Below are 15,206 nucleotides of genomic sequence, written 5' to 3'. Positions count from 1 at the left end.
TTTCTTCTAATGCTTTACTTAACCAGGGCCTCTTCCCTTTCCAAATGAAGTTGGTGATTTGTTTCTCCATCTAATTAAAAAATGTTGTTGGAATTTGGATCAGGATTGCATTGTTATCTGTAGATTGTTTTGGGAAGAACTGTCATTTTCACGATGTTGAGTCTTCCTATCCAAGAGCAAGGTATGTTCTTCCACTTATGTAGGTCTCTTTTGGTTCCTTGCAGTAGTGTCTTAGTTTTCTTCGTATGGGTCTTTTACACCATTCCTCTTCGAGTTGTCATTCCCAGCATAGTAGACTATATGATTGTTCAATTCAAAATGCCCAATGCCAGTCCATTTCAGCTCACTAATGCCTAGGATATCGATGTTTATGCGTCCCATTTCATTTTTGACGATTTCCAATTTTCCTAGATTCATACTTCGTACATTCCAGGTTCCGATTATTACTGGATGTTTGCAGCTGTTTCTTCTCATTTTGAGTCATGCCACATCAGCAGATGAAGGTTCCAAAAGCTTTACTCCATCCACGTCATTATGGTCGACTCTACTTTGAGGAGGCAGCTCTTCCCCAGTCATCTTTTGAGTGCCTTCCAACCTGGCGGGCTCATCTTCCAGCACTATATCAGACAATGTCCCACTACTATTCATAAGGTTTTCACTGGCTAATGCTTTTCAGAAGTAGACTGCCAGGTCCTTCTTCCTAGTCTGGAAGTTCAGCTGAAACCTGTCCTCCATGGGTGACCCTGCTGGTATCTGATTACCAGTGGCACAGCTTCCAACATCACAGCAACACACAAGCCCCACCGTACGACAAACTGACAGATACGTCTGATGTGTAGGATTGTTCACTTCTTTGTGGTTACCTTAATATTTACTTCTATTTTTCTAAGTTTAAACCAATCTTATTTCTCGATATCACCTTGATTTCTTCTCCAAGTGAAAGTTCTATAACTGCATTATTTAGACCCTCTTTTTTGTTTTAATGTTGTCATCTTTTACATATTGATGTCTCTGTTTCCCTTTCTTCAGTGCTACAACTTTGATTTATTTTTGTGATTTCCCTATCTGGGTTGATATCTGGTTGTTCTGTCCTGTGTTCTAGTCTGGGGTTGTTATCTGGTGTTACTGATTTTCTAACTGGAGGACTCCCTTTAGTATTTCCTGTAATTTTGGTTTGGTTTTCACAAATTCCATAAACTTCCGTTTATCGGGAAATGCCCTAATTTCACCATCATATTTGAGAGAGAGTTTTCCTGGATACATAACTCTCAGCTGGCATTTTTCCTTCAAGGCTTTATATGTGTCATCGCACTGCCTTCTTGCCTGCATGGTTTCTGTTGAGTAGTCCGAGTTTAGTCTTATTGACTCTCCTTTGTAGAGAACTTTTCGTTTATCCCTAGCTGCTCTTAAAATTCTCTCTTTATCTTTGGTTTTCTCAAGTTTGATTATAATATATGTTGGTAACTTTCTTTGGGGATCTACCCTGATAGATGAGTTTCTGGGATGGATATTGTCTTGGTTATCTAGTGCTGCTATAAAAGAAATGTCACAAGTGGATGGCTTTAACAAATAGAAATTTATTCTCTCACAGTCTAAAAGACTACGAGTCCAAACTCAGGATACCACCTCCAGGGGAAGGCCTTCTCTTCTTGATTCTGGAGGAAGGTCCTTGTCATCAGTCTTCCCCTGATCGAGGAGCTTCTCAGGGCAGGGACACCAGGTACAAACGATGCATGCTCCTGCTCTTCACTCTTGGTGGTATGGGGTCCCTAGGTCTCTCCACTCACTTCTCTCCTTTATATCTCAAAAGAGACTGGGTCAAGACACTATTTAATCTTGTAGATCTCATCAATATAGCTTCCGCTAACCCATCTCATTACATCATAGTGATAGGATTTACAACACATACGGAAACCACATCATATGACAAAATGGTAGGTAGAGAATCATACGATACTCGGTGTCATGACCTAGCCAAGTTGACAGATATTTTTTGGGGACACAATTCAATCCATGACATATATCTTCCCATCTTTCATGATATCAGGGAAGTTTATTGCCAACAAATCTTCAACAAGTCTCTGTATTCTCTCTTATACCCCCTGTTCTGGCATGCCAATCACTCGTAGGTTATTTCTAGTCCCAGATAATTCCTAGGGTTTCTTCATTTTTTATAATTCTTTTATCTGATTTTTCCTCAAATAAATTGGTGTCAAGTGTTCTAATTAATCTCACTAATTCTGACTTCCACTGCCTCAATTCTGCTCCTATGACTTTCTACTGAGTTGTCTAATTCTGAAATTTTATTGTTATCTTTTGGATCTCTGTTTACTGTCCCTCTATGGATTCTTGCAGCCTGTTTGTCATTATGCTCTTTATGATCTTAAGCTTCTCTGTTGCTTTTTCTGTGTGCTCCTTGGCTTAGTCTGCATCTTGCCTGATCTCCTTTCTGATCTCTTGAAGAGCTCTGTATATTAATCTTTGGAATTCTACCTCTGGTAATTCCAAGACCTTTTCTTCCTTCGGGAAGTTTGTTGGTTCTTTGTTTTGGTCGCTTACTGAGGCTGTCATGGTCTGCCTCTTTATGTGATTTCATATTCACTGTTGTATCGAAGGCATCAATAAACTATTATATTTATTTTATGTTTGCTTACTGTGTCTTAGCTTTTCGTTTTGTTTTGATATGCTCAAACAGGCTGATCGCATGAACTAGTTTGACTACTGGCATCTTTGAAGCTCTCACGTCCTGCACCTGGTGGTTAGAGCTGTTACTAGGTATGGGAGCCCAGGAGGAGTCCTTTTACTTTTCTTTTGTGGATTCAGCCCAGGTGTCCCGGTTGTCAGTCACTGAGTGTGTGGTGCAGGCTCTCATCTACAGTTCTAGGCAGGCAGGACTACTTAGGGATGATTGGAGTAGGCACAGGCATCTGGATGCAGTAGGGGGTATGTGCTGAGCAAGGTAGGAGGCTGACAGCTGCCTGAGTGCCTGGGCGGAAAGCGTGTTCCTGTTCTCTAGAGCGTGTACATGGGTAGGTTTTACAGTCAGACTTAGAGTGCCCAGTACTGTTGGCTGTAAGGACTGGGAAGCACCACTTATTCTCAGACCCCTGTCACAGGTGGCTAGGTGGAGTGTATGGAGCGATCAGCCCTCAGACTCCTGACATAGGTAGGTGACGACCCTGCTTCGTGGGCAGGGTGGTGTCAAATGTCGTGAATCTGCCACTCCCCCTTAGCTGCTGTAGTTGAAAATAGGCCTCAGATATATATCCTGTTGTACTGTGTTAACGTGGGCCTATGTTGTTGAAGTGGGCCCACACAGGTCTAGGCAGGGGTAAAAGGCATTCAAAGTTCACAGACCCGTTATGCCTGTGCCTAGGTAAAGGGCTGAGCCTGCCCTGAGTTCCCAGCATGGGGGAGCTGGCAGATTATTTTTTTCTGTTTGTTAATTTGCTCCCTCCCTCTCCAAAGCCGGGAGAATGGCTCTGGGTGCGTGATGGGTTCCACTTTCAGCCTAGGGGGCATGGCAATTGCTAAAGCTGGACCAGGACGTGAACAGAGTGGGGAGAGGGCTGGTAAATGGGAGAGAGGTGCTTCCCAGACTGGGAAAGGGTTTTTTGATCATGCATGGTAGATTGGACGCTTGCACTTAACTTTCGCAGATTCACCGCCACTTTCCCCTAGTTCCGCAGGTTCGCACAGACTCTCCACCACTTGGTTTCTTCTAGTGTGGAAAACACGTCCTGAGTGCTACTGCTTGCCTCAGCCTACATGCATCCGCCAATCCAGCCTACAGGGTACTGGCCTGGTAAGGACTGACAAATCCTCACTGCTTCTGAACTGTCTCCCCCTTCCCCTGCCACTCAGTCCGACTCATCTGTATCTTTGATGTTCAGGGCTCCTAGATTGTCATATACAATCAATTCACTTGTTTTTCCAGGTCTTTGCTGTAAGAGGGACCACAGAAGTGTCTGACTACTCTGCCATTTGGACCCGCCTCTTTTTTTATTTCTTGACTGCTGCTTCCATGGGTGTTGACTGTGGATCCAAGCAAAATGATATCCTTGACAAACTCAATTTTTTCTCCGTTTATCATGATGCTGCCTACTGATCCAGTTATAAAAATTTTTGTTTTATGTTGAGATGCAATCCATATGGAAGGCTGCAGACTTTGATATTCATCAATAAGTGCTTCAAGTCCTCTTTACTTTCAGCAAGCAAGCAAGGTTCTGTCACCTGCATAACACAGGTTATTAATGAGTCTTCCTCCAATCCTGATGTCCCATTCTTCGTCATATAGTTTGGCTTCTCGGATTATTTGCTCAGCATACAGATAGAATAAATATGCAGAAAGCATACAACCCTGATGCACACCTTTACTGACTTTAAACCATGTGTTATCCCCCTTGTTCTGTTTGAACGACTAGATAGAATTAGGATAGAATTAGGTAGCTGTCTTCCAAGCTTCTTGGCACAGACGAGTGAGCGCTTTCACTGGTGCATCCATTCACTGAAAGAACTCAACTGGTATTCCTTCAATTCCTGGAGCCTTGTTTTTCAGCAATGACTTAAATGCAGCTTGGACCTCTCCCTTCAGTAGCATTGGTTCCTTATCATACACTTCTTCCTGAAATGGTTGAATGTTGTCCAATTCTTTTTGGTATAGTGACTCTGTATATTCTTTTTTTTTATTTATTGTGCTTGAGGTGAAAGTTTACAAGCCAATCTCTCATATGAATAGCCACACCCACCCCACCATGCACTCCCAGCTGCTCTCCCCTTAATGAGACAGTACGTTCCTCCTCTCTAACCTGTATTTCCTGTGTCCAGTCAATCATCTCCTGCCCCTCTTCCTTCTTATCTCGCCACCAGACAGGAGTCACCCACATAGTCTCATGTGTCTACCTGAGCCATGAACTTCACACCTGACCAGCATCATTGTCTATCTTATACTCCAGGCCAATTCGTCCATAGAGTTGGCTTCAGGAATGATTCCAATCTTGGGTTATCAAAGGGTCTGGGGACGATGACCGCCAAGGTCCCTCTGGTCTCAGTCAGACCATTAAGCCTGGTCTTTTTAGGAGAATTTGAGATCTGCATTCCACTGTTCTCCTGCTCCATCAGGGATCTCTGTTGTGTTCTGTCAGGGCAGTGATTGGTGGTAGCCGGGCCCCATCTAGTTCTTCCAGTCTCAGGCTGATGGAGTTTCTGGTTTATGTGGCCCTTTCTGTCTCTTGGGCTCATATTTACCTTGTCTTAGGTGTTCTTCATTCTGCTTTGCTCTAGGTGGGCTGAGATGAATTTATGCATCTTAGATGGCCACTTGCTAGCGTTTAAGACCCCAAACACCTTTCACCAAAGTGGAACGCAGAATGTTTTCTTAATACATTTTGTTATGCCAATTGACCTAGATGTCCCCCGAAACCATGGTCTCCAGACCCCCATACCTGCTACTCTGGCCTGCAAAGTTTTTGGTTGTGTTCAGGAAACTTCTTTGCTTTTGGTTTAGTCCAGTTGTACTGACTATCCCTGTGTTATATGCTGCCCTTCCTTTCACCTAAAAAAAAATTTTGTCTACTGTCTAGTTAGCGAATAACCTTCTCCCTCCCTCCCCACCCAGGTAACCATCAAAGAATATTTTCATCTGTGTTTAAACTTTATCTAGATTTCTTACAATAGTGGTCTCGTACAATATTTGTCCTTTTGCAAATTGCTAATTTCATTCAGCATAATGCCTTCCAGGTTCCTCCATGTTACGAAATGTTTCACAGATTCATCGTTGTTCTTAATCACTGCATAGTACTCCATTGTGTGAATGTATCATAATTTATCCATTCATCCATTGATGGGCACCTTGGTTGCTTCCATCTTTTTGTTATTGTAAATAGCGCTGCAGTGAACATGGGTGTGCATAAGTCTGTTCACATAAAGGCTCTTAATTCTCTAGGATATATTCCAAGGAGTGGGATTGCTGGGTTGTATGGCAGCTCTATTTCTAGCTTTTTTTTTTTTTTTAAAAAAAAGCTTTTTAAGGAAGCGCCAAATTGATTTCCAAAGTGCCTATACCATTTTATATTCCCACCAACAGTGTATAAGCTTTCCAGTCTCTCCACATCCTCTCCAACATTTATTATTTTGTGTTTTTTGGATTAATGCCAGCCTTGTTGGGGTGAGATGGAATCTCATTATGCTTTTGATTTGCATTTCTCTAATAGCTAATGATTGTGAGCATTTCCTCATGTATCTGTTAGTAGCCTGAATGTCTTCTTTGGTGAAGTGCCTGTTTATATCTTTAGTCAATTTTTCAACTGGGTCATTTGCCTTTTTGTTGAGTTTTTGCAGAATCATGTAGATTTTAGAGATCAGACGCTGATTAGAAATGTCATAGCTAAAAACTTTTTCCCAATCTGTAGATAATTTTTTTACTCTTGGTGATGTTTGACTTTTAGGAGCTCCCGGTTATCTAATCCATTTTCTTTTGATGCTTCCTATGTTGTTTAATATTTTCCCCGTAGAATCCTTCAATATTGCACCTCGAGGCTTGAAGTTTTTCTTCAGTTATTTCAGCTTAAGAAACGCTGAGCCCGTTCTTCCCTTTTGGTTTTCTAACTCCAGGTCTTTGCATATATCATTACAATACTTTGTCTTCTTGAGTCGCCCTATGAAATCTACTTTTCAGCTCTTCTATTTCATCATTTCTTCTGTTTGCTTTGGCTACTCGACGTTCAAGTGCAAGTTTCAGAGTCTCCTCTCACATCTGTTTTGGTCTTTTCTTTCTTTCCTGTCTTTTTAATGATCTCTTGTTTTCTTCATGTATGATGTCCTTCCACAACTCGTTTGGTCTTTGGTCATTAGTGTTCAATGTGTCAAATCTATTCTCGAGGTTGCCTCTAAATTCAGGTGGGATATACTCAAGGTTGCAGTCTGTCTCCCGTGGACTTGTTTGAATTTTCTTAAGCTTCAACTTGAACTCACATATGAGCAATTGATGGTCTGTTCTGCAGTCGCCTCCTGACCTTGCTCTGACTGGTGATAGTGAGTTTTTCCAACATCTCTTTCCACACATGAAGTAGATTTGATTCCTCTGTATTCCATCTGGTGAGGTCCACATGTACAGTCACCATTTATGTTGGTGAAAAAAGGTATTTGCAATGAAGAAGTCGTTGGTCTTGCAAAATTCTATCACATGATTTCCTGCATCATTTCTATCACGAAGGCCGTATTTTCCAATTACCAATCCTTTTTTGTTTCCAAATTTCCCATTCCAATCACCACCAATTATCAATGCATACTGATTGCATGTTCAATTTTAAGCTGCAGAAGTTGGTAAAAATCTTCAATTTCATCATCTTTGGCTTTAGTGGTTGGTACAGAAATTTGAATAATAGCTGTATTAACTGGTCTTCCTTGTAGGCATATGGATACTATTCTATCATGGACTGCATTATGCTTTGGGCTAGATCTTGAGATGTTCTTTTTGATTCTGAATGTAACACCACTCCACTTCAATTTGTCCTTCCTGGCATAGGAGACCATTTGATTTTCAGATTCAAAATGGCCAATACCAGTCCACTTCAGCTCACTAATGCATAGGATGTCGAAGTTTATGTGTTCCATTTCATTTTTGACAATTTCCAATTTTCCTAGACTCATACTTTGTACTTTCTACATTCCAATTGTTAATGGATGTTCTCAGCTGTTTTCTCATTTTGAGTCATGCCACATGAGCAAATTAAGGTCCCGAAAGCTTGAAGCCATCCATGTCATTAAAGCCAACTCTACATTTTTTTTTTCTACATTGAGAAAGCACCTCTTCCTCAGTCCTTTTGAGTGCCTTCTGTATACTGTACTTTTATTATAGAAATGAAGAATTTCACAGGTACTTATGAGTAAGGAATGGATTTGAAAAAACAGTAAGAACTTCCAAGCACAAGCATATTCTTCAGCATCGAAGTGCCCCTCCTCCTTTTTCTGCAACAGCAAAACCTCTGTTCAGTGTTTTTTCAAAAAGTGGTTCAATAATCACCTGCATGAGAATCACACATGTGATTATTAAATATACAGATTCCTGGGTTCCAGTCTCAGTCCTACTGAATTGCTTTCTGGGGCCTAAGAACAGGACACTGAAGCACAATTAAGATTAATAACCAACTCTTGGGTGTTTTAAAGCTGTAAGGATGATACATAGGTAAAGAAAACAACACTATACCAGAGCCAACAGAGACTGCAAATCTTTAAAGTCACAGCAAATCACTGTCTTCTTAAGCAATGTTATAATAAACCTAATTTTAAATTTTCTTGAGGACTTTAGAATATCACCATAAACACCCTCTTGTTACTATAGGTGTAGCATAAATGATAGCTGGTATAGTTCTACTACTGTGTCAGCACCCAGCACAGTAGAAATTCAACCTCTGTCTTTACTGCACCCTGTGAGGTTTCCACTTTCTCCCTCCAACCCACAACTACTGGTATTTTCCAAGGATCTGTCATTTCCCTACACAATTCATCTGCTCTCAAAGATTTAACTACCAGAGAGGGCTTTCAGTTCTATACTTCCAAAGAGTACATTCCAAAGTAAATCATTACTACCACCCTTTTGACAAGCCAACTTGCCTACTCACCTAGGCCTCTTTGTCTTGCCTGCCCCCAACCCTACCCAAACATACACATTTCCAACCTGGATGCTATGGGCACAACTAACACTCCATTTAGTGGAACACACAAGTATTATTAGTGTCATCTTTGACTATTCCCCTTTAAAGAAACTCCTCACACTCACCTTTAAAAAGTCCTTGATTCACCTTTCTCCATTTTCATGATCCCTACGCTCATATGTATGCCATTATTAACTCTAAATCAGATTAGTATTAAGAGCCTCCTAGCTCTTATAGCTGGTATCCATTATTCCAGTTTCCTTCTCACTCAAATCCATCATACTTTATTTAGTTAAACTCAACCTCTGTGTCCATTGTATAATCTATGAAACTTTAAAATAATATAGATGCCTGTTCTCCACGAAGTTCCAGAGATCATACTGATATGGCACCAAGGCTGAGAACAACTATAATTGTTTTGGTTTGTCCCTCCCTCATAAAATCATCAAAAAACCCGCACAAAATTTTTTGATTTTTATTTATCTTTCAAAAGGCAAAAAGCAACAAAAAAGATACCTTATTACAAAGATGACTAATAATAACAAAATCAAATAAAACCCAGTGCCGTTGAGTCGATTCCGACTCATAGCAACCCTACAGGACAGAGTAGAACTGCACCACAGTTTCCATAAAGATGACTAATAATAACAAAATCAAATAGCTAACATATATTACATGCCCGCTATGCGCCACTTACTGAACTGACTGTCAAAGTTCTCTCTATCTTTTAGTGTTGTTATTTAGCTCTTCTCATTTTTTGTTCCACTGCTGAAAAAGCAGTTCAAATTCTCCTTGGACAAAGTTAAGAAATCTTTCTGTGGACACTTTTCACTTCACTTATTTTGCTAACTGAGCAAAGATGGTATTACAAAAAGCAGTACTTTCTTATTTTATATTAGAATGGGTATGACTAGCAAGAACATAAAAAGAAAACAGTAAAACCTCACTTAAGAGTAAAACAAAGAAAGCTTGCTGAAAGTTTCTTGGGGTCAAGGAGGTAAACAGTATTTTAAAGCAGTTGTGTTAAAGGGCCACTGAAGAAAAAAAAGTCAATTAAAAACAGCCTGTTATTCTGATTTATTTAAAAAAATTCAAGATTTTGTTTTAGGAAAAAGACTAAAATTACATTCATTCTTTGTTTTACAGTTTTTGGTTTTTAGTTTAAAATTATTTCTAATTCAAAGGTTTTCCTGCTCTCCTCAAAACTGCTTATTTTTGGTGCTTGCTATAAAGCAATCTATTGCAAACATATTCTTCGGTTTATCCTAAACTGCTATTCTAGCTCACCAGTAGCCCAAAACTATGAAAAAGAATTTGAATAATCAAAAAGAATTAAACATCTAAACTAGGCTATTTAGTCCCTGACTCTTAAAATAATGATCACAAATGGTAACCTTTGTAACACCATTTTTTCTGGATTTAGTCTACAGAACCAACTTATCCTGAATTCTCCTTTATCTGCTTCATTATCAGTAATCTGTTTTATTTAATCTGTTAACTGCTTTAATGGTATTATCATTGCTACTAATAATGCTGATTTTAAAAAATGTAAAAAAGTATAATAATAAAGGTTACCCATAATCCCCTGACCTTGATGATACTATTAACTGTTTAGAATGCCTTTTTTTTTTTGGTCTGATTGATGTATAAACTTCATGGATTTATGTAATACTCTTTTAATTTGTCTTGGCATACAGAATAAACAAATTTAGGGAATGAATAAACTGATCAAATTTGCTTAAGACATTCACAAGTCAGGTTAAAAAAATCAAAACTAAATGGAATGGAGATTGTAGCTTTACTGCTGAGAGCTGTATCCTTTTACATTTTCTTGGCATTTTTACACGAGTAATTTAAAGTTTTTTTTTTTAATTTAAAGTTTAGCATAAAATGCCAATCATAATAATAATTATTTACAAATAGGATTATGGAAAGAAATCATACAAAGGCAACTGAAAACACGCATGGCTCTACTTCAATTTGGTATGTACTTATCAGGCAGATCTGATTAAACAATGAAGTCCCTGTTTGGAAAACAAATCTAGTTGCTTCTCATCAAAAAAAAAAAAACTGTCCAAACCTCTTAAAAGGAAAACTCTTTTAATACACTAAAATATTTCTTGTTTACATGGAGGTCAAATTTTAAAAATTCTGTATAGCAAAGATGGAAGACACCTATATATGCAAGCATATTTATAAATGCAACCTAAAGGAGGACCTCCTAACTATAAATGGCTGACACTAAAACACCTCATCACCACTGCTAGGGATTTCCTTATCTCTTGGTGACTACTTCAGACAACAGTAGTGCTTAGAACACTGACTTTTATCACTGATTCTCACTTTACCCTTATGCAAAGTGGCACAGGGTCTCTAACTGATGACACAGGACAGACAGTAAAATGGAGAGGAAAAAAGCTGATAAAAGAGTACATAAAACCAATCTGGTGGTCTTCACAATCCTATCCACCACTCCCCAGGCCCCACCCCCAAGCCTGTTTATCACCATCAATAAGCATGAGCTTGACAAATGGATTGGGGAAGGGCGGGAGTTAAGGAGTGTCAAGGATAGAATTGTGTTCTGCAAAAATATGTATACCAATTTGGCTAGGTCCCGAGTTTGTGTGATTGTTCATCATTTTGTAATCTGAAGTGATTTTCCTGTTATGTAAATCCTGGCTCTATGATGTTAATGAGGAGGGACGGGCAGCAGTTGTGTTGATGAGGCAGGACTCAATTTACACTATTGGAGTATGTCTTAAGCCAATTTCGCTTGGGATATAAGACAGACGGGTGAGCAGAGAGACAGGGGAACCTCGTAACACCAAGAAAGCAGTTTGGGGTGCAGAATGCATCCTTTGAACCTGGGGTTCCTGCGCCGAAAAGCTCCAAGACCAGTGGAAGATTGATGAAAAGGACCTTCCTCCAGAGTTGACAGAGAGAGAAAGGCTTCCCCTGGAGTTGACGCCCTTAATTTGGACTTTTAGCCTACTTTACTGTGAGGAAACAAATTTCTCTTTGTTAAAGCCATTTACTTGTGGTACTTCTATTATAGCAGCACTAGATAACTAAGACAAGGAGCAATCTTTTACTACCACAGCAGAAGAATCTCATTTTCATTCTCCTTCCTGCTTCATATCAACTCCACTATAGGGATGCTATGAGTTGGAATCGACTGGACAGCAACGGGTTTGGTTTTTAGGTTTTACCAGAGATAAGAATCCCAGACTCATTATCCAGTCCTCACTCCAATGTTTTGCCTCCTTCTTCACTCCATCTCCACTTATTTCCTTCCCTACCATCTCTCCCTAAAAAAAAACTGACATCTCACAAAGTCCCAATGCAGCTAATCATACATACCCAACTGAACACCCATTTTCATCAATTTATATCCTCCTCCCTAAGAAAAATTCTAGAACTACCTCCTGTCTCTTATCTTCCTTTCCATTCCACCAACATTTACAGTCACCGATATCAGGCTTGGAATTGGGAAGAAACAACTCTTATTCCCATGAAGTATACACAGTGCTAGTGATGAATTACCCAAACTTAAAGCAAATCATTTCATCTTTTTGGGACTCAGCTCGTTCATCTGTAAAATGAAGGAGCTAGTTTAAATCACTACTCTAAAATATGGCTGACACACTTCCACACTGTAATGACAGGGATTCTTAAGCCATAGATCTGGGGTGGAAAGCAGGTATTTTCTCAAAAGCACTCAGATGAGTCCGCTGATCAGCCATGTTTAGGAATTACTGATAAAGGTTAAGGTTCCTCCTATTCTAACATTCCAAGGTTCTAAGCTGGAATTTTCACTGCTTTTTCTGGTAGAACTATTGCTATAAAATGATAGTAGTTTCCATAGTTATCTGACTATAGTTCGGGTATGTAGTAGATTAAGGATGCTTTCATGGGATGACCTAACACTCAAGCACCATTTATGCTACTGACTTATGACCAAAGCTGAGTTGCAAATGAACTTGTAAAACATGTTCACAGACTGGAGACCACCAAAACTACAATACTAAGACACCAAATGAAAACACTAAAAAATACTATTTGCAACTATTGTGTACACAGTCAGACCCTCACAACTGGCTTCTTCACAATGTTTTGCCTCCTTCTTCACTCCTAAGATTCAACTGACATGTCAGAAAAAAAGGTGGAAAGGGCATCCTCATTAAGATGATTTACTCTGCTAGTTCACTGCTAGAGCTTTTGTATATCACTGCAGCAAAGCCTAGAGAAGTCTAGATCATTGGTGGAATCCAGGGCATTAAATGCCTAAAACACAGTCTCATTCAAATATTTACAGACTGCCCAGAAGCACATTCATTCACTTTTGAACTACATGTATCTTTTTAGCTATTGTAACTTCCAATTTCCAATTCTCATCATAGACAAGTGTTCTAGTGGCTAACATTCAAGATTAAAGACATGTTTAAACATGTAGGAACTAAGTAAGTATAAACAGTACTTGAGGAGATATTATATTAAAGAAAATTTAAGTGGAACCTAGTCATTTATGAAAATAAATTATTTTTAAAAAAGGTAAAAACGGAAACTGAATTACGTTATTTCTTTTTTAATAACGTACTTAAGTTTGTACAAAACAGCCAAGATAAGTTGCAGAAAAGTGTCCATTTCCTCATTTCTCCAAACAACATAAAAATCTACAATAAATGCCATTATGTAAGTACATTCTCTGAACATCAAGAATGATGCAATGGTTGCTATGGTAACTACTCATTTTATTAAGTTGTGGGTTGGGGTTTAAAGCATCCTTTTAAAAAACAAATTTCAACATCTTAACTATGCCTGTTAATTCTCTTTCTATTGTTAACTATTAAACAGTAACTATAGATCATCTTTGGTGCTGTTTAAGCGGCCACTATTAAAAGCTAGGCTTAAGTTGCCACAGAAAGACAACTCTGAATTTGAAGTTTGCAAAATGAAACACATCAATTGCCTTAAAAGAAACAAAAGACACTTTTTAAGCAGCTAGAGTAATTGAAAACTGTGTATAAGTCAAAAGTAACATGATACTACATGTCTCTTTCACTATCATAATTTTGCTTTTAATCCTACATATTAACTAAGTATAAAACTAACACCAGAAGACTGCTGACTTTTCAGTTTGCAATTAAGCTAAAGCAGAGCCACTAGAAAGTGAGCCCTCATTTTGATACTTAAAAATTCCTTCTGAGCATGTGAAATGACTGGCAGTTCTCACTATTGAAGCTTTATAAAAATAGCTGTGTAAGAAAAAAACAAACTATATTTAAAAATATCAAGAATAACTGTGGATCCCAACTATAAACACTATCAAAAGGCACAATCAACGGTTACTAAGCTCTTTCCCTTACTTCCGACGGGGTTTCCACCGATGACCAGCCTCACTGGCATCAATGTTCTAGGAGGCTTACTAGTGACATATTCAAACCTCACAAGTATTTTGAGAACCTGCCCTATCTCTCCTGTCTAAATAAACACGAAAATGAAGCATTCGAGGAAAAGGTGAAACGGGTGAGCAGGAAGGTAGCTCCTCCCCATTTTAACAAGGTGAAGTCCAGCCAGCTAAAAGGCCTGCTAACTTCGCAGCCCTGGAAGCCAATGCGAGGAAGCTCCGGCAGGGCCCTGGCTAAGCCCGTAGGAATGGGGTACTAGGAAAGGCGGGTTGACGGGGAAGCAACTGAAACAACAGGCTGGTCAAGCAAAAGAGAGGGAGGGGATCAACTCAGGCTTCTTTCAGTCTATCCTTCACAAATGGATTTCGCCTGTCTTAGTGTTTTACCTTCCAAGTCGCTCGCAACAAGTCGTCCCTACCTCCTCTGTGAACGTGGTCTGTTTGTGTGTGCGATGACAACCCTCTCAGCACCTCGGCGAGGACTCAGTGCCTCCACAGGCCGGGAACTCGCCCGAAAGGCCCTCAAAGAAAAGGGGGCGGGAGGAGCGCGCCTAACGCCGGCTGAGGGCTCGGACAGAAAAGGGGTGTCCGGCCTGGGAGAGAGACATGGGCTGACGTGCAGCTCCCGTAGGTGTCAATGGTGGCTTCTTTCTTTGGGGTAGAGGGGAAGTGACAAGGGGTGCGGGTGATGAGGCCTTCCCCGCCCCCCGCTGTTTACCTTCCCGGTACTTCTTGCGGAGCCGCCGGTGGACGTTCTTCACCACTCCGGAGAGCTTCTCCTGCTCCAGCTTCCGCTCCTGCTCCTGGGGCGGTGGACTGCTCGGTGGCCCGACCCCCTGACCGCGAGCAGTGCCTCGGCTGCCGACCCCCGGCTCCATATCGCCGCCGCCGCCGCCGCCCCTCGGGCCCCCGCAGACGCTCGCCTGGCGGAGGAGGTGGGGAAGGAGGAGGCAGCAGCGGAGGCAGCAGCTGGAGAAGGCAGAGGAGCCGAAGCCACGGCCTCGGAGGTTGCACCTTACCCAAACGCACAAGCTGATTGGTGGACTACGGAGGGCTGGGCGGAAACGGAAAAGGCCAAGGGCCAATCAACAGAGAGCGCCGACGGCCCACCGGGTTGTTTGGGAAGCAAGCAGCTGGAGGAGGCG

The 15,206-nt window shown here is 40.5% G+C and overlaps 1 protein-coding gene across 1 annotated transcript in view; it reads right to left on the bottom strand.

Annotated features, from left to right (window-relative positions):
• The window catches only part of BMT2 (base methyltransferase of 25S rRNA 2 homolog), an 81,570-nt gene extending 66,606 nt beyond the window's left edge, over positions 1 to 14,964 (bottom strand). Inside the window, exon 1 of the mRNA XM_003407218.4 lies at positions 14,780 to 14,964. Coding sequence (XP_003407266.1) covers positions 14,780 to 14,939 — 160 coding nt within the window. The 5' untranslated portion in view covers positions 14,940 to 14,964. The remainder of the gene's footprint in view (positions 1 to 14,779) is intronic.
• Positions 14,965 to 15,206: the final 242 nt, after the last annotated feature.

This window comes from Loxodonta africana, chromosome 8 (genome assembly GCF_030014295.1).
Source record: "Loxodonta africana isolate mLoxAfr1 chromosome 8, mLoxAfr1.hap2, whole genome shotgun sequence".
Lineage (NCBI taxonomy): Eukaryota > Metazoa > Chordata > Mammalia > Proboscidea > Elephantidae > Loxodonta > Loxodonta africana.
Note: the sequence above shows the minus strand (reverse complement) of the source record. Positions and strands in the feature narration are given on the sequence as shown.